Below are 19,589 nucleotides of genomic sequence, written 5' to 3' on the forward strand. Positions count from 1 at the left end.
CGCAGCCCCGGGGGCGCGGCGTGGGACGGCTCGGCGGCGAGGGAGGAGAGGCGGCCCCCGCGGCGGTTGCGCGGGCCGGCCCGGGACGCCGGCGCTGCGCGGTGGATGTGGGAGTAAGCGCGGCGCCGGCTCAGGAATGCAGCAGCCGGGCGGCGGAGACGGGAGCCTCTTGCTGCTCCCGCTGCTCCTGCTGCTGCGGGCGGGCAGCCGGGCGGAGCTGGGGGACGCCACGCAAGGTAGGGGTGTGCGGGCCCTCGCCCGCGGCGGGACGGGACGGGACGGGGGGGGTACCGGCACGGGGGTGGTTCTGTGAGGGCGGCCGGGACCGAGCCCTCGGTGTGGGGTCCGGGGCGGCGGGGCCGGCCCTGAGGCGCGGCCGGGGCTGTGGGGGCGAGCGGGGCCAGCCGCCGCCCTGCCCGGGGTCTCCGCGGGGCTGCGCGGCCCCTCCGGCCGCCGGGGAGCCCGGCCGCTCCCCCCAACCCCCCTTCCCCACCGCCTTCCCGTTAACGAACTCCGAGTTTTATACTCGCTCTGTGTTTAATTGCTTCGTAAAAAAAGCCCTTCCAAGTGTTCGGCGGAGTTACGGGCGAAGGGTAAGCGTTCCCAGGCGAGCCCGCTTTTGATACGTGATTTATGGCTCCCGAGGTGGTGTTATCAGTGAAGGCTTCTCCTTTAACTCCAGCTTTGGGGGATGTTTTGCCATCTCATCGCCCTTGTAGGCTTCCAAGAAGTTGTTTTTTTTTTTCAAATATATTTTTAAAAAACGATAACCTTACAGAAAGCCTTTTTGATTTAATTTTAACAAGCAATATTTATTTTGTGACCCTTCTGTTTTATTAGGGTTTTGATTTCAGCCTTTTGCAAAAGATTTATCTCTTAAAGCGTAGCACATGCATAAAGGGACCTAGATGGAATTAGGCAAGAAGGACTGATTTCTGAGGCCAAGTCAGTAAAAAGTGAGCAGTGCTTTTGGACGCCTGCATGAGAATTTCAGTAAGAGGTGGATATTCACAAACTCCGACTCCTTGAAAGTGTTTTATGGTGGGTACTTAAATCACAAGCTATTTCTGAAAAGTCCTCGTTGATAATATGGCCATATTTAGTATTTAAAGAAGTGGGAAAAGCGAACACTAAAGAGGTTAAGCTGATGAGTTTAAACATGTAGCAGTTCAGAACGGAAAAAGCTGTGATTTTAAAACCTCTAAGCCAAATTGTAGATACTGTAGGATAGCTGCCTTTAAAAAGTCAGTTGTAGCTAATAGATACAACACTCTTGTCATGTGCCTGTGCCTGAATTTCTCTGCATTTCAGTGTGTCCCTAATGACACACCTGGGGCTGTGTGTTAGGTAGTGGATCTGTAGGAATGAATTCCTGATATCGCAGTATGACTTGGTTGGACACAGGCGTCTCCTGGTGCAGATTCAATGGCTGGATGATCCAGCTTAGGGAAGGAAATCTCTATGACATCTCAATGGGAGAATTTTCAAATGTTGTTTTCTAGTATCTCCAGGGAATACTGTATGTGCTTAACAAATAGCTGTATTTTTAAAGGGGGGGGTGGGGGAATACAGGCCTTTTATCCTGTTTTTCAGATAATATAAAAACTTTAGGGTTATAATATGTAATTTTGTGGGGTTCAAAGAGCCTGGAGGGGGGAAAAAACACATGAACATAAAGCAACTGATAATGTCGGGTCCAAAACTGGCCTTTTTTTATTTACTGTGAATTCTGCTGGGAAGTACCTTTCATTACATGCATTCACCTTCATGTATGACTATCAATATAGTCATTATGCACAATTACTTTCCACAGTGAAATATTTCCTGTATTTTAACTGTTATCTTTGGCAAAAGCTTACAATATTGACTCATGGGCAGATCAAGTGATTTATTTATTTTTTAGATAGACATCTATCATCTATGTTACACCCACGTACTATGTTTTCCCCCAAACTTATTAAAGATACAAGGGAACCTGAACATCTAATGCTCTGATTAAACAAGCAAACAAAACCCCTATTATAAAAAGTTTTACAGATTTCTTTAAGACGACTGTAGTGGCTGGGTGAATAGGTTTTGCTCCATCAGAAACCCAGCCAAGCATACAGAACCCTTCAATGCCTCCATGTTTACCCTCATATTTTTCAAAAATATAGAATATGGACCACTAAATAAGTAAAAGCCTTTTTTTTTTTTTTTTTTTTTTTTTTTTCCCCCCAGGCATGTCAAATAAGGACTGCAATGGAAGTCCATCCCTGGTAGTACCCTAACTTCAACTACCAGAAAAGATGGGCTCTGAGTCCAAGATCTGAGGGTCTAACAGAATGAAAATATTGAAGCGTAGTTTGGGCTGTTAGCTCCCTGAGGTCCAGAAGGATCAGAGCCTTGTTGTGCTGTGCTTCCTCCAAACATCTGTGGAGACATGACTCCCACTCCAGAGACTTCCCAGTTTGACACGCTGATCCAGTAAACATATACAGATGTGCACAAACGGCCTCGTGCGAGTCGGCTGATGCAGCTCAGTAGGACAAGTCAGATGTGTATCTGCTTGGAGGTCAGGAACCTGCACAGCCATTGTCACATCTCTTTTGGGGGCATTATTACCAAGTCATCCTTTTAGTTGAGATATTGTCAAGCGACCAAAACTCTTTATCTCTGTTGCCTTCCAAAAACTCTTTTTTTGTCTTCTTCTCTTCACTTTTTTCCCTGTCTCCTGCTGCTTCCTTTTTGTCAGTGACCTTTCCTTGTAGAGAGCAAAACAAAACAAAAAGCGCATTTTCCTTTGTACATTCATGCTGTCTTTAATGCATGCTCTTCCCAAGGGTGCTCACAGGCTGGCCCAAGTGTTCTGAATAAAACCACAAAGTTAACGTGAATGTAAGTAACAGGAACTCTCAAAGTTGGATATTTTTTCATTTTTGCAGTATCTGACTATGGATATTACCACTTCAGCTTTATTATTATTCTGTATCATGTAATTTTGTGAGGAGTTACAATGGAAGAAGCGTGAATAGTATAAAAGCATTTAGTAAAACCACAGATCTCTAGATTATGTTTTAGATTATAGGGGGTACTGTTGATTTCCTTGAAAGTTGCCTCTTGTGAGATAAAGTTCCACAGCTATTGATTAGTCCCTGTAATACCCCAGTGGTTAATTGTTTCATCCATAGGTCAACAGGCTGCTATTTCATCCAGTATCGACTTATGAGTTTACAAACAAACAAAATGCTTTTGTTGCCATAAGCCTGTAATAGGATGAGAGTAGATGTCACTGTTTGACTTACCATGATTGTAGTCTCACATTTCTTGACAAAAGTTGCTTGAAGTATCAGCAAATTATCTTCAGGACATCATTTCTTTGTTTCTATAATTAGCATCTACTGAAACCACTCTGTTGATTATGTACACACAGGATTTTTAAGTTAAAGCATTGCAAATGAGATTGGGCAGGGGAGTGTTTTAAAGCTTGTGTATGGATTTTAAATACAAATACCTAAATCTCGGCAAAGATGGGGTGGGGGGGTGGGAAGAAAGCTTCCCTGAGGTGTGACACTAGATACCACTCTTTGGAAAGATATGTAGAAATGCAGCAGTCTTCTGAGACTCCAAAGAGCACCTCAGAGTTGAAAACTCTTTAAAAAGGTCTCTAACTAAATGCAGCTGCTTTCCACATAGTGATTGTCTTGCAAGTGAGAAATATCTAGGAAAGCTAACTAATACGAAATAAAAAGTATAAAACTTTTCTTCTCCAAGCCCTGGAAAAAATCTCAGTCATCGTCAATTGCAAATTTTACCTTCGCACAATTGTGCATGTTTTTGCCATTTTGTATCTTAAGAAGCAGGTTTTAGTAACCTGCTAGACTGTGAGCTGCAGTTACCTTTGTCTGCAAAGTCCTGGGTCTTATTGGCTGTTTCAGTAGGATGTTCTCATCTTGCTGTAGGCACCCAGGTAATATGTGCTGGAATTCCCTGGTGAAGTTGCTCCCTGAACCAAAAAAAATGAGGCCTTGGCAAAGCTGTCAAGTCTCACACCCAGCCTGGTGTAGGTAGAGGTGTGACAGTGATAATGCAGCTTATTTTTGACAGTGACTCGCACGTGTTGAAACACTTAAATGAATATCAAATGAAGTTATTTTATTATTAAGGCACTAATTTTGATCCAAGTTTCTGCTTTTAAAAATTAGCAAACTGGGGCTGTTGTCTTATAATCTCTCGCGCTTGAAAGCAGAGGGAAGGTTTGTATGAAAACTGAATCTGGTTTTATGGTAGGAAGCATCAGTTTCCAGTGATAAAGTTCGTGCAGCACAGGGAGGGCTGGGGAACCAACTCTCTAAAGCAGAGCTTAAAGAAATTTAGGGTTGATTGGTGCTGGGGCAGCAGTTGAATAGTTAGTGACTTTGTAGGGCTTCTTCCATTCTGGTTTCTCTTCATTCTAATCATGGAGATATTGAAAGACAGTGAATCTGCTTATTTGTAAATGAAACAATAGTGAAATGAATAAATGAGAGTAATAGCCTATGATTCTTTGCAAATGATAATAAAATACTGGTGTTAGCTGAAGGATGCTTCTGTAGGTTTGATGACTGCAGTTTGAAATACTTTATGATGAATGAAGAGCTCTCTAAAATTCCTGAATTATTACATTTGGTGTAAAATTTCATTTGGTCAGGCACTGCAGAAGTAATTTTTCTGTCTGTTTACAAGCAGAGTCAATGCCTCCCCCCGCCCCCCCCAGGAGTGTGGCATATGAGAGGCTTGGTCATGTTTAATGTCTTTTAATTGAGCTGAAATGACAGAATGCACAGAAAAGCTATGAAGTTTGCTAAGGTGAAAAAATGGAATAATTTCAGCGTAAATAGATACCACTAGTGTGTTATGTAATAATAAAACTCTAAATATTACCATTGTTTGATGGTAATGTTCTTTTAGGTCCTCTTGGGAATATAATGTAAATTAAAAGAACTTGCGTATATTTGGAATGTAATGCAGTGTGATATTGAAAATGCTGCTCTGCCAAAGTCAAAGAGCTTGGGAAAAAGAAGTAGCTTTAGAAAGGAACCCTTTAGTGAGGGAAAGCAATAACACAGGCTTCTCCGCATACTTCCGTGCCAGCATCCCGTAGTGAGGAAGATTGCTTTCTAGGATCTCCTCCTGAAGTGGAGACGTTGGAGTGCCACTGTTTCCCAGTAAATCTGTGGAGCAGTATATGGAAGGAAATGGCTAGTGACGTGTGAAAAGAATCCCACAATGTGTATTGCTGGAATGGACACAAATTTGCAGGATGATTAGTTAGATATGATTGCTGAAAAAATAATGCAGAATGGTCATGAACAGAAAGCCACATCATTCCCAATGAGGAGGAACTGACAGGTGTAAATTAATTGTGGGGCCAATACTGTGTTTCTGCAGTGCTGTGTACAATGTGAGGCTTTTTCTAATGTATTTCAACAAGTCATTAGCTGGAGTTCATGCTGAAGGCATGAAATAGGCTCTAAAGCAGAAGAAAGCTTAGGTCAAGTCTGCTTTGTTACTTCCACAGAGTTCCACAGGGTAATTGTACTTGATATCCTCTTTTAACAAAATCCCTTCAGAGAGCTGCATAGAGGCTCTGGTTGTGTTTGATCAGTGAGGTGCTACAGAGCACAGGAGATTGAAGAACAACAAAAAAATTGTCTCTTGCAGGAAGTATCCTGTATCGCTGATGTTGGCAAAGTCTGGGCAACATGTCCCTGTTGGCTGGATCGGGACAATTACGTGTCAGTCCAGTAGTGCTGGTCCAGGCATGGCTAAACCCACACGAGGCTTTCTGTTGTCGCGTTGGAGGCAAGAAGCCTGGCCATCCTCATGGCATTTTGGCAATGTCAAAGAGAAGGAAGATCTGTCTGGCCTTGGTATCAGGGAAGGTTTTTTAAAAAAAATAATAATTGAGGCAAGTCACCGTACGTAGAGGCAGGATGCACTCTTCCTAAAGAGATCAAGCAAAAGTGCTGGTAACTTTGTGCAGATGTTGCGTGTTTTTTATAACTGCTGCTGATGCCCTGTTCTGCGTTGTGTTGTACAAAGACATGCTTTCACTCAGTAACAGATACTTGGTACTAGGTTTACGTTAGGACTTAGCCATCTCAATATGCAACGTTAAAGTTTCATAACTAGATGAGTTCTTGAGAAAGCAGTTAGTGGAGGCCCTGGTGGAAGCCTGCATTTTATTAAAAGGTTCTTTTTCAAACTGGTCAGTTAGGTCATATGTTGAAACTGATACCTCACGATGGCTTCCTGTGACCTCCTGCTCCTTTCCCGCGAGGGGTGTCAGTTGTGCATACTCCTGTCCTGTTCCCAGATGCTCTGCTCTGTCTGCAGCAGAGGTCTGAACATCTGCTCCATACAGATCTGGGAAAGAGACAGGGTGGTGAAGCTTTGTGTTGGAGCACAGCAGCAGGCCATGGGAAATTGAAAGATCAGAGATAAGCAAGCAAAAATGTTCGGCAACTTTGTAACCTCATCGCACATTCCCTCCAGAGACTGGAAATGTATGAGGGTATGCTTTTCTTACCCTTAGAACTTGAGATTATATTTGGAAGGATATGCACTTCCAGATTCACAGCGTGAGAGTTCCTCTGAAGAGATATTTTGTCCTTCTCTGAAGGAGGTGACACAGTCCATCCTGAAGATGCTAAGCCATGCTTTAAAGGATCAATGGTGCAAGGGTAATGTGCTGCCTAAGATTGTCCACATTGTGGGTGGTTGATACAGAACCTCATGGCTACTCCTTCAGAGAAACTGTGTGCTTCAGTGCTAGGAATACGTGCTGGAGAAGGAGGGATTTTATGATCTGTGTGGCCTTATTTTCAAAACTCACAGAATCAAAGAATGGTTCAGGTTGGAAGGGACCTTAAAGATCCTCTAGTCCCTACCCCCCTGCCCTGGGCAGGGACACCTCCCACTAGACCAGGCTGCTCAAAGCCTCATCCAGCCTGGTCGTGAACACTTCCAGGGATGGGGCATTGACAACTTCCCTGGGCAACCTGTTCCAGTGCTTCACCACCATTACAGTATAGAATTTCTTCCTGATATCCAATCTAAATCTGCCCTCTTTCAGTTTGAGGCTGTTACCCCGTGTCTTATCATTATGGTCCCTGATAAAGAGTCCGTCCCCATCCTTCCTGTAGGACCCTTTTAGGTACTGGAAGGCCACTATAAGGTCTCCTTGGAGCCTTCTCTTCTCCAGGCTGAACAACCCCAACTCTCTCAGCCTGTCACGAGGACCTTTAGCCCCTATCATGTTTATTTGGGAGAGCTGAGCACTTCTCAAAATCTCATCAGAAAGGGCATCGGCCACACATCAGTCCAAAGGCTTCAGAAGCCTTGTCAGGAGAAAGGAAGCTGCTTGAGATGATGCAGTGAGTCAGAAATTTTACAAGAGCCCTTTTGAAATCATGTCTGGTGCTTCATCTCTTCTTGTTAGGCTAATACCACTTTGAAAATAGCATGTCTCTGTACTTCAGTCTCCTGACCACATCTAGGTAAAAGGCAGGAATGACATTTGTAGGGAAAAGTGCCCTCTTCCATTATCCCAGCAGACCAGCTTTTGAGTGCGTAACGTGGGTTTAGACCCAAGAGCAAGAGTAGACACTAATAAGGCCTAATAATAACACAACCACTTTTCTGTATTTCTTTAATTGTTACAACTATGTAACTACCGTTATTTGAAAAATAATGGCAATGCTTCCAGTGGTGTATAGATTAATTTGTGCTAGGCAGACACTGCAGGTTAGTATTTTGTTTTGTTTTCATCTAAGCATTTCCTTTAACACTAGCACTATAGAAAAATTATTATGACATTTGCTACGTTAAAATATTTTCAATTACAGTGACTTTTCCACCATCTTCCAGAGAGCTTTTGTCTGCTTGTGAACACAATGCGAGTGTGTGATGGTAGGATTGTTCTTCCTGAAGGCTCTGGTTCAAAAGCAGGAATGTAGGAGTGGTGACATATGTATAAGGATTCTTGGGTAACAAAAAAATGGTAGAATGAATTGCAGAGTATGGTGACAAAGCTGGGCTGATGGACATCCTAAAAAGTTTGAAGCACATACAATAAAGGCATAGGAGTCTTGATGTTCTCCAACATCAAGTCTGGTGGTTGTGATGAGCACTTTATTTATTCTTTCTTAGACTTGGTACCAGCTTTTGTTACACAACTTTATATGCACTGGGTATGTTTGGATAATATAAAGCAGCTTCCCAGAGACATTTTGTTGCAAATATGAATATGTTACAGAATTTTTAATCGTTGAAGTCCTAGACATAGTTTGACATCTGGAAAAAAAAACCCAGAAAGGATAGTCCAGACTTAGTACACCCTGTGAGGTCAGGCGGGTGTATTCCTGCCCTCTCACTACAAACTGAAATGGGTTTGAACGTTCTCAGATGAATCTTGTATTCGATGAGACTTTTAAGTTTTCAGCCCACTTGCAGAAAAAATTATTTATGCCTGTGCTACTTACTGCTCTGAGCTACGAAGCAACCTTTTTGACTTGGCTGGAGGAAGAGAAAGGCTGTGTCGCAATGCTGTCGTTGTGTTTGTAGCAGCAGCCGAATAAAACGTGCAAGCCCATCTCACCACCTCAGCACCCATACCTTGGAACGTTTGTGGAATATGTAACTTGGAGAAGGGTTTTGTTTTCTTTCTGTTAAATTCAGTTTCAGTATTTCTGTCCTCAAAGATAAGTGTGATGGTGTACACAGTGCGGTGTCTAGGAGAAGCCAGAAGCTTGGCCAAAGACAAAAAGAAATAATGGTGTTAGAACTAAGATTAGATCCTTTTTTGATCAAGTGAAGTCCTCTTTGCAAGACTTCGGTTACCTCATCTTTCTCTTTCACTCTCATCTGGGACACCTTTATAGAGTTATTGTATATCTGAGCGCTATGGAGTCTACACTGTGTCTACAACAGCTTTTGCCTCTCCCAGTTTTTCCTCTAAGAGGTCAGTTATCATAGTTGAACATCTCTTCTCCAAAATTAACTTGGCTTCAAATAAAAGGAAGTATCTTTGTAATTGTTTTGTTTACTCTGAAATATTTGATGTGCTGTATAAGTAACAAGCATTCAGTACGCTTTAGTTTTTAATTTTATTTTATATGTTAATTATTCATTCCATATGTTTTGATTTTTTTAAAAAAATACATTATCTCTGTGAATTTACTGAAAATTTGTAGCATGATGGAGACATCTCTTTTTCTCCAGAACAAGCTGAGTATAGAGAGCACCACATTGAGCTTTCAGTGGGTTTCACCCAAAATGACAAGAGGTCATTTAATTCCCAGTTGATTGTCAGGGAAATGGATTTATGTCATTAAACCCGTTCGAAAGGTCACAGAATAACACTTGGTGGATCTTTTCTTCTGACCGTTGACTTATTATTCTAGTGTCTTGGATTATTTTTCTCTCCCTACATTTAAAGCCCTTCTCCAAATGAAAAAAAAAAAAAAGGTTCCCAGTTTTGATTTGTGCGCCCTTTGCTTTTTTGTGAAGAGTAGAAGCTCAGAGCTCCCCTGAGAGCTGAGTAGCCTGGAGGGCTAGCAACATCCCACAGCTGAGAAGCTGGCAGCAAGAGGGAAGCTGGTAATTAGAAGTGAAAATGTGGTAGTTTAGAAGTAACTATCAGACAATGATTAAATTTGAATTTCCAAGTGGATTCTTCTTTTGTTCAGGCTCTGTCTGGGCATTTGGTGCATTCTGCTACTTCTGGGCAGGAGAGTTGCATTTGCTGTAATTAGCAGGATGTCAGTGCCGGCTGGTGCAAAGCTGGCCCCCTTCGAGCTGCTGTAGATGCTGCAGATGCTCATGAGGCTTGAGCCTCTTCATCGATTTCCTTTTAATATCTGGAACAACTCAGTAGTGCTGCTGATGCTTTTTACAGCTCTGAATGGTCTGGAGTTGTGGTTTGAGAGCATGGCCCCTTTGCTGGGTATTGCGTGAAGCAATTATGATGAACTTGGGAGTGCCGGGCTGCTGGCACCTCTGAGGTTGAAACAATTCATGTTCACGATAGGACGTTTTTGAACTGAGGGCCCCTTACTTTTTAAATTCACTTTTCTTGGCAGTCTGTCAGAGCCCAAGTCTGGCAACCTTTGTAAGTGAGATGCAACAAGCCTCACTTATTTTAGCTATTGGTCTGTCACTGTGTTTTTAATTTACTGTAATTTAATAACTGACACAATGCTGGAATAAATAAATGGGCTGTGAACATTCTCATAGACTTTGGAAGTCCAGATCAGGGAAAGATTTAGCTTTTAATTAACACTGTCCATGAGATTTATTGTTAAAATTGTATCCTTTTAAGTAAGTAAATCTGAAGTTGAGTAAGAGATGAGTAATTGAAACCTGATGTGGAATAACAGAATGCATTCTCGTGCAAGCAGTAGTGGAGCACGGTGCCTTCCCCAGCAGGGCGAGCCGAGGCCCATCGTAGCTCTAGACTCTGTTTCTCATAAGTTATGGGTCATTCCACTGCTAGGCCATAAGTTGGATGTTGTCATTATTTATCCTCTCCCTTTATTTTTCCTGTGTACGATACGTTGCTATATTTTGAAACACACATGTTCTTCATGACATACACAGTATTTTACATGTATAAACCAGATTTTAAGTATAGCAAAGGGCTTTAGGAAGGTCTTCAGATGCCCAGCTAAAAAGAACTGTTGAAGGGGTTTTCTTCTTTTAGCGCCTACTGCTATGTAAATTCCCCAAAAAGAGGCCCAGGCAAGGGAAGAAGATGCAAAGGCATCCTCTCTATATAGAGGAATCTTAATCATTAGCAAAATTCTAATTCATCAGGGATCAAAAGATGTTCTTCTGATTTTCATCCATTATATAGGGGTAGCTGATAGCTGATTTGCCACTTTTCCTTTGAGAGTCAGTTTGTAGGATGTGATTTATGTTTTTACATTCTGATTTTGTGATTTTTTTAAAAATTTTTTTTTTAAACACGCAATCTTCTTTTAAATCCTACTGAGTATTTCTGACTCTTATGAGTGGTTTTGTAGTGAACCCTGAGCAGTAGTAAAAGGTTCACAAAACTAGAGAATATTTTATGTGCAGAAATTTGATGTTCCATATGGACTCCTCTTAAGATCTTTGGTCTCCTACTTTTCATAGCAGCAAATATGGTCCAGATATGAGGAGCTCTGTGATCAACTCTCTTCATTGCAGGCTGAAAATCTACAGGGAATGTCAAAGTCATTTATTTTGTTGGTTGTGCTATTCAGGGTGAGACAGATTAGGTTGGGCATTAAGCTAACTGTCCCATTCCTTTCCTCCTGAACTGGTTTTAACCGGAGTCAGATTTGGCAGTGGTCATGCTTGTCTCTCTTGTTTCAAAATCTGTTTATCTGTGAAGGTCCCAATAGTCCTGGGTAAGTTCTTTGATCTCTCTTGAAAATTTAAAAAGTTGATAGTTGGTATTGGGGGAAGGGGAAAAAAGGTCTTCTCAGTGTCAATACCAGGTTAAGTTAATTTTCAGAGAATTTGTTTAATAAATAAAGAGAGACTATCTGCAAACTCACTGCTTTTCCTTGCAATAAGGGTCTTTGTTGGGTAATATAATCTCTTGTGTGAGGGCTGCAGGTGGAAGCGGCTCCTATAAACGTGGGACCTTTACAAGGATTTTGGTGAATCTGGATGTCTAATGTTGCTCTGTCATCATTCATGGGGCCTCTTCAGTTCTCTCATTTGAGGCCATTCTGAAGACTCTGGGTTTGGAGCTCTTAAGCACTGGGAGAATTTTTTGGCCTGCGTTATGTTTATCATGGGGTACCTCAGGTGTAATGGTCCCATCCAGCTTTAAAAATCAATGGGTAGCTCTAAGAGCAGCCCCTTTTTCAAGAAGATTTGGATGGAATGCAGTGCAAATGTCTTCACTGGCATGTTGGTCCTCTTATGTCAGTAAATGGCTGAAGGTGTTGCCTTGGGCATTGCAGACCAGCCAGCCAGGGTCATAGCAGGGAGAGCAATGCTATCATGCTTTTATACATTGGTTTTTTGGTTGTGCTTTTTTTTTTTTTGTCAGCTCTACAGAAATCCCCTACCCAAACCCTGTAATTGTCGGATGTTCTGTTAACACTCTTCCCCCACCAGTTATTATCTCCTAAGATTATCAAAGGTAACTTCACATGGACTAATTGTAATAACTGAAAAGGCCTAAGGGGAAGAATTCTGTCTCGACGTTGCAAGTAGGGGATTAAGTGTGTATATATTCAGTGTCATTTGCTGAGAGGTGTCTATGTACATACCTGTCAGAAGAACTGTAAAATCATTTGAAATATTGCAAAGGATAGATATGTGGTGATATGGAGGCTCAACTTTCTTTTCCTTTTGTTGCATTATCCCATTGAAGCTAATTTTATATGCTTTTTTTTCTCCCCTTGCCTGTGTAAGCTAGTGTTAGGCTCCTTGAGAAGGCACTTAAGATCTTCAAGGATTATTGTGCTAATTTAGCTTTCATTTCATCAGGTATCAAGGCCTGATATTATCCTGCTATTTGTTACTTTACTTTTACTATAAATTACTGACACTAGAGACGGCTGGTGATTGCAGTGAGGATGACTGAGCTGCAGGAAGGAAATACTACTTTTTGATCTCTACTTGCTTTGCTGTCTTAAATATCCTACAAGTGGTTATGATCCTCTGGGGCTCAGTCATTCAGTAATGCTGATTAAAATAGTCAATCTGAGCAATGGAGCCTGACAGATTTTCTGCCAGAGTCCTTTAAAGGATACATGTAATGTATCTTTTAAGAAATTTAGTGGGCAATTGCTTTCAGTCAGCCAAAATATTTCCCGTATAAAAAAATGCCTACTGTGCTGGACTTGTGATGGGAAGTACTGTCATGTCAGAAATAACAGGCTTGGATTCACGGCATCTTCTCCTTACAAATATATTTTTTTTCTAATGATCAGTGTTTTTGTTAAAAATAATGTTAACAGCACTAGATTTGTATTTGTTCTATAGTATTCCTGGGTTCTAAGTTGTTTTTTGTGAATTGTAGTGTATTAAGTAATACAGGCATCTGAAGCCATTCAACAGATCAGCTTTATTTAAATAAGGGGTAAAAAGTGAATTACCTAACTGTTCAAAAAGATTTATCTGTCTTAATTTTGGCCTGGGTGGAATCACTCTTCAAGCTTTTCTTGGGACTTTTGGATAAAACAGAGCCGCTTTCAATGTGAAAGCGATGATGTGCGGTGCAAGCCCACCCCTCGAGTGTGATGTTATCGCCCTAAAAGTTGCATCTTTAAATAGTTAGCGTGAACTCCTTCCTGTTAATGATGGTACTTGCTCCTAATAGACATAGAAAGTAAATAGAAAAGTTACTTTGTTTCTACTTTGTTGCTGCTTTGTTTCCAGGCGCATTTCACCTAGCCGTGAACAAGGGGCGTCCTTTCACAGAAATAAATTTCAGTGCCGAGTGTCCTAGAATACCTTATTCTGCGGCACAGAGAAATGCAATTCTTCTCATTGACTTAATTGGGACTTAAAGGACATGCGTTCTTTAAAGACATGGGAGAGGTGTTTCGTTTTGTTTTGCCACGTCGCTCCCTTACGCCGGTGCAACTCCTGAGTATTTTCCACCCATTTCAGTGTTGTTTGAGTATATGGTGGTATGGAGATGGTTATTCTTCTGTAGGTTTGTGCAGCAAAGGAAAACTAATTGACAAATGGTGACAGCCTGGAGTTCTGCCGGTGCCCCTTTTCCCATAGATGTTAAGTGTCCGCTGCAGAAAGTGTGAAATTTGAATACTTTGGGTTTTGTCTTTAAGCAGAATATAGTGTTGCTTTTGCTTCCTGCACCAAATGCCATGGGAGAAAGGATAGTTTTGATCTGGGCTGTCCATACTGTGATGTGTAGGTGTCTCAGCTTTCAGGGATGAAAGACGACTGTCACTTAAAGCGCTTGCCATATGAGAAAACAGTGTCTATTCTTGCAGAGCTGTTTGGGGGAAGGGAGAAAGCAAATGCTTTGCATACGGGAAAAATATCTGCTCAGGGGGTATTTGATTTCACTAAACAAAATATTATCCAACCTCCTTTGCATGACTTTCATACCATAATGGGGTTAAAATGAACAGCCAAATGCAAATGGTTACACTTCTTGTTCCATATTTGTTCTCATGCCCTCTACCAACCTTAACCATAATATCCTGTCTTTTTTTTTTTCTTAAGAATTAAAGAAATATATACTAGGAAATCAAAAGGCATCTCGTTTGCCTAGTAATAAATAATACAGAATTCGGTCAAATCCTAATGGGAAGATACTGTTTATTTCTACTAGAAATATTTTGCAGACTGAATGTATGACTTGAAAGAAGTGGTTTCATTTCCAAATTTTAAATCCATTTGTATGTCAGTAAAGTGTTTACAGTATTTGATGAAAGCCGTTGCTACTTGAGACAATATTTGTTCTTGAAGCCTGTATTTAGTAATTGCATGTGCAGTTCAAGGAGCGTAACAGGAATTCTCTGAGCATGAACTTACTTTTCACATTTTGGAGGAATATAAAGAGATAAAAAAGGAAATGTTTAATGCTGTGCTTGTAAATTAGTGCTCTTGACTGGGGGGAAAAAACTCCTGGTTTTAGTCTCCTTTGTGGCTTCTTTGGCTTTTATTAGTTTTCTCGTCACTCTATAGAGCTCTGAAATGAGTGATTTTTGTGTATGTAGAAAAAGGATTTTATAATCGTCAGGATTTTTCTGTTTTGCCTGAATCTGTCCAACATTTGTTCAGATGAAGCGAAAGGGAAGACAGCTTGAAGTGTCTTTTTCCTGTTGCACAAGATTTGATCCTTGCTTGAGTTCTGCAGAATTTACTAGTTGGAGCCAAACTAGGAAACATTTTGGATATTTTACGTTCATTCATCTTTGATGTTTGGGATTTGGGACTTCAGTGGTTTATTTTGGATATAAGCCCAGGTGAAAATGTGCTGGAAAAGGGGTGCACCTGGCAGGCGAGGTTCTGGCAGCCCTTTTCTGGCCTGCACCAACAGGTTCTGTCCTGGGCCAATTTTAATCCGAGGCGTTTCTAGGGTTTCCATCTCCCTTGTCTCTGGATACTGGTATGTCTGAAGATACAATATACAGGAGGGTCACCCCCGTGGAGCACAAACACTGAAGGTTTGGAAATTCAGTGCTAGTGCCTGCTTTCCAGGGTGAGTTTTGTGTTATTTTTTGTTCTGTGTTTTTTTTTTTTTTTTAATGATGAACTTGCCCTCTATGGGGCTCTGTTGATTGTTGAGATTTGGAGGTGAAATGGCGTACACTGAACTTTGTGATTTATATTGTCTTTGGTAGACGGCTTATTCAAAGATGCCAGGAGTATTTGGAAGCATCATCTGATCCAGAGCGCAGCTGCATTTTCACTCACATACTTTTATGAGGAGCAGAGCACACTTTGGGGCTCTGCTATTGAGCTGCTCTGACGAATCATTTCTACTGGCAATTCAAAGTCCTGGAGTTTTATTTGGGTTTTAATGTATTCTTGTGTCAGCCAACATCTGCTTAGATGTTTTCTATTAACATCCCTTTAATTTTGGGATATACTTTACTTAATTGAAACTTTGAAGTCTCAGGAAGATATTTTGACCAAACCTGTTCTTCCTTACACTAATGTAAATGCAGAATAAATGCATACTGTGAGCAATGCTGGTAATAAATTGTCTTTGTTGAAGAGTCCATGATTTGAAAGTTTCCAGTACCTTTGGTTCAGCAAGACTCCAAATTTCTTGACTTTCCAAGCATGCTGCAAGGCTTGCCTGCTCATCTGAGCTGCTTAATAAAGAATAGGTGGAAGGAAGAGTAGCTCTTAAAAATCACGAATGGGTAGCGGTAATCACTGATAAGTGCTACCTTAACATACTTTACACTGTTTTAAAAAAAAATATGTATTTAAATGCATTTTTTGCACGTGTGCCAAAAGCATAGAGCAGTCACAGTTTTAAATGAACACCCTGATCTGGTGTTAGAAATGTGGTATGGTTCAATTCTTACGTGCGCATGATGAACAGCAGAGAAATATAACGTACCATGAAGTTATGCAGCGGTGCCAGCTCTTCAGTTGTTTTGTGTTTATAAGCAGATGCTTATTCTTTAATCTAGGGAATGATTGGTATATTCTCCACAGTGTGACTGATTTACCAAGAGATGCAATCAATTTGTTTCCAAGCAGAGACATGTCTGGTCTAATACAGTACAGGCACACTAATGACAATGCAGTTTCCAGTGCTTTTTCTTATTTTCCAGTTTTTAGTGATTGGGGTTATTAAAAAAAAAAATAAAAAAAATAATCCATCTGTACCAGTTTAGTTTTTCAGGGGAGAATGTACTGGGGAGCAGAATTACAGATGTTCATGTGCCCAACCCCTATAATGGTATTAGCAAATGACAAAGCTGCAACGCTATGAGGCATGGCAGCTAAAATGATTGACCTATTTTTCTTTCAAAAACTTTGTTTATATAAGAAGCTTTATATCTCAAATAAAATTAGTTTTATGGGAATGGGAACTATACTTGTAATGATTCAGTTTAGAAAAGTAATGTCAACACCCCCAAGGATTTCTGGCCTTTGATTTTTCCAGTGTCCAATGAAAGTCTTTCATAGAGGCTGGGTAATGTCTCCTTCTGACTTCTGTTGCAGCACACAAAGAGAAGTGTCTTGACAGCTTCCAAACCAATAATATCTTACTTATGTTTCAATATATGAATAACAGCACAGGCTTTCTAGAGATTATCTTTTTGTAATGTCTTTAGTTCTGTAACATACTGTAGCCAGATGAATACAAATCCTTCAGCATTTTGAAGAACAGGAATGTATCCCTTTAAAAAATGTGTGTTATAGCAGGGATGGGCAGTAACATTAATTCACTGAGCCAGAGTTTTATTCTTTTAATTAAGAGGTGCAGTTAGCAGAGCACATGATACTTCTTCCTCTTCATGCTGTTTCTTTCCTCTTTTCTAATCTCTGTTCTCCAGTGTGTTGGTTTTTTTTTTTTTTTTTTTTCCACGGTCCTTGGGAGTCTTGTTTTTTCAAAGTGATCCCCTGCTGACTATTTTGAGGTCTCTCTAAGCAGTTTCTTCAGCTCTGATTTAAAAGATGTTCCCTGTGATTACACAAATAATTCCATTGCTGTCCATGTGATTAGTTTCTTTGCGGTGGAAGAGCTTGGAGCAGAAGAGGCCAAAGAGCTGTCAGTACTTCTTGATCCATCTGCGGTGATGATGTCTCATCCAACTGGGATGCGTCTTTGTGCATCCCTGGTTTGTCACCTTGGTCTGGGGACTGTGTAAATGAGTCTTTGCATCAGAGAGCGCACGGAGAAACGAGAGAAGCCATTCTGTGCAAACTGGTGCTGGAAATGCTCTGCTGCTGTTGAAAAAGCTGTTCCGCGTGGCGTTGCTGCAGATGTCTCCAGTCGTTCTCAGCAGGCAAGTCCTATGGCAAGTTCTGGTGCTTTATCAGCTACAGCAAGAAGTGAGAACTCCTGCTAATCTTCTCACAGAGGCAATTGCTGCGGTGAGGAAAAATGCCTCAAGCTGTTACCTCCTCTGCAGGGCTGGTTTGTTTTCCCCTTTTCCATCATCTCCCTTTGCCCCCCAGCGTATGCAGCACTGCCTGCGATTGCCTTTTTTCTTCTAATGACAGTGAATGTTGCTAATTTATTCTTGTCTTGAGGAAAACTTTGAAAATAGTAACGCCATTTAATTTAATATCTGCTGGTTCCTAGATTACTGTGGTGGCAGAATCTGAAGTGTTCAGAGTGGGGACATCTGTGTTTGTTCAAGAAACAACAGGAGATGCAGCGGATGGAAAATAGATGAAGTTTGTTGAGGCACAAGAAACTGGCAAGATACCTTGAAGAAAGTGTTAAATAGCAATCTCTGCTTAAGGCCCCAATCCAGCAAAGCACTTAAACATATATTGTAACTGTAAACAGTTGAGACGTCCAGTTGATTTAAATGGGACTAGTTTTGTGTTTAAAGTTAGATACTCGCTTGAGTGCCTTTCTGGATCAAGGCCTAAGTGAGTGAGAGTTTTGAGTTGTTTTTCATTTGCAAGAGTGAGACTTGAAAGTGAGAGCTGACCAGTGGTTAGTGATGTCCTGGGGCATCTGAGATCTCAGAGAGACTTTTTAAGGCTGTATCTTGGCTGCTACTTTTCCTGCCGCTTGGAAATATGTTTCTTTTTCCCTGCTTATTTTTCTGCTCACAATTCAAATGACTTATGCAGAACGTGAATCAAAAAGATGCAAATAATTCATTACGTGCCAGGGTAATGGTGTAACTGATCACATTTTTCAAGAGCCTCAACCCAACTTGTGTGGTGGGAGAGAAACAAGGGAAGGAGCAATGAAAGTAGTGAAGTAGAGGTGTCTTTCCAGTTCGCTGACATAAGTACCTGTAAAATTCTTAGCTTTATGTAAGTACACATAAAACTATATGTGAGGTTTTAAAATATATAGGTCCTATGTAGATTATCAGTATCTTTTTGTGCATCTTCGGTCTATCCTAGAAGGGTTTCTTAGGGAAACAGGATTTTTTCAAGCAATTATTTCTGTATGATTTTCATTACTGGGAGGAACTTGCTTAGTGGGCTTGATCCCACAAACTATTCCTCCTGCAAGTTGTCTTTACTCCAGAGAGCTCACTGCTGACTCGAGAGGAGACTGCCCTGCAGAGATTGCTATCCTGCTTCAGGTTGGCCATGGACTTACTCTGCAACCATTTGTCTCCTTCCCAGTCTGTGTGAAGTAGGGTAATAATGTTTACCCGCCTGTGTAATACAAGTTCAGATGCTTGAATGAAAGGCCTTACTGTGCAAAAATACTACGTAGCACTATTGGGGGGGGAGGGTAAGTATTCTATACCTGCAATTTTAGACTACTTACAGTGAATATAGTGAAGTTTTTGTTAACAAAACAAAGGTAAGGTGTACTTGGTTTGCACTAGTGTGTGGTGTCGCTCTAAAAATAAATAATATTAGGAAATAATGATACAGTTGTCACTAGGTTAGTATTGTCAAAAATGTGATATTCCTGGTTATTGAACTATTCTGCTTCTGGCTGACGCGCTGCCTACCTCCTATTTCTCTCATGGCTTTCAAGTCCGTGTCGTTCTTCAGTCTAAATAGCATAGTACTTTGAAGGAGCTGGCAGGGGGAAAAAAGATTGCAATAGCAGGGTGATGAAGAGTTGAGAATCGAATTTGCTAAAGAATAATACTTTTTTTTTATTGTGTATTGCATCTGCAGGGCCTAGGCAAGATTAATGTCACAGTTCAGGTTATGTACAAACGCCTGGTAAAGAACAGTCTCCTTTCTCTGGTACTTTTATAGTCTAAATCTCAGTGGTGATGATGTCAGTGGTAAAACCCCATTGTCTTCAACAGGGACAGGAGTTTGCCTCTCCCTTCAACGTATAATGAAGCGTGTGAGGAGGAGCAGTAGCCCAGAGCAGAGATTTGCCCAAAAGTCACACAACAGATTAAAAATAAAGCATAGATTCTCCCAAGTCTACAGCAGACACTTTTTAAGCTGCCCAAAAC

The 19,589-nt window shown here is 41.1% G+C and overlaps 1 protein-coding gene across 1 annotated transcript in view; it reads left to right on the forward strand.

Moving 5' to 3' along the window:
* Window positions 1-19,589, forward strand: part of ROR1 (receptor tyrosine kinase like orphan receptor 1) — a 174,539-nt gene continuing 154,950 nt past the window's right edge. Inside the window, exon 1 of the mRNA XM_054212436.1 lies at window positions 1-236. Coding sequence (XP_054068411.1) covers window positions 137-236 — 100 coding nt within the window. The 5' untranslated portion in view covers window positions 1-136. The remainder of the gene's footprint in view (window positions 237-19,589) is intronic.

This window comes from Rissa tridactyla, chromosome 8 (assembly GCF_028500815.1).
Source record: "Rissa tridactyla isolate bRisTri1 chromosome 8, bRisTri1.patW.cur.20221130, whole genome shotgun sequence".
NCBI lineage: Eukaryota > Metazoa > Chordata > Aves > Charadriiformes > Laridae > Rissa > Rissa tridactyla.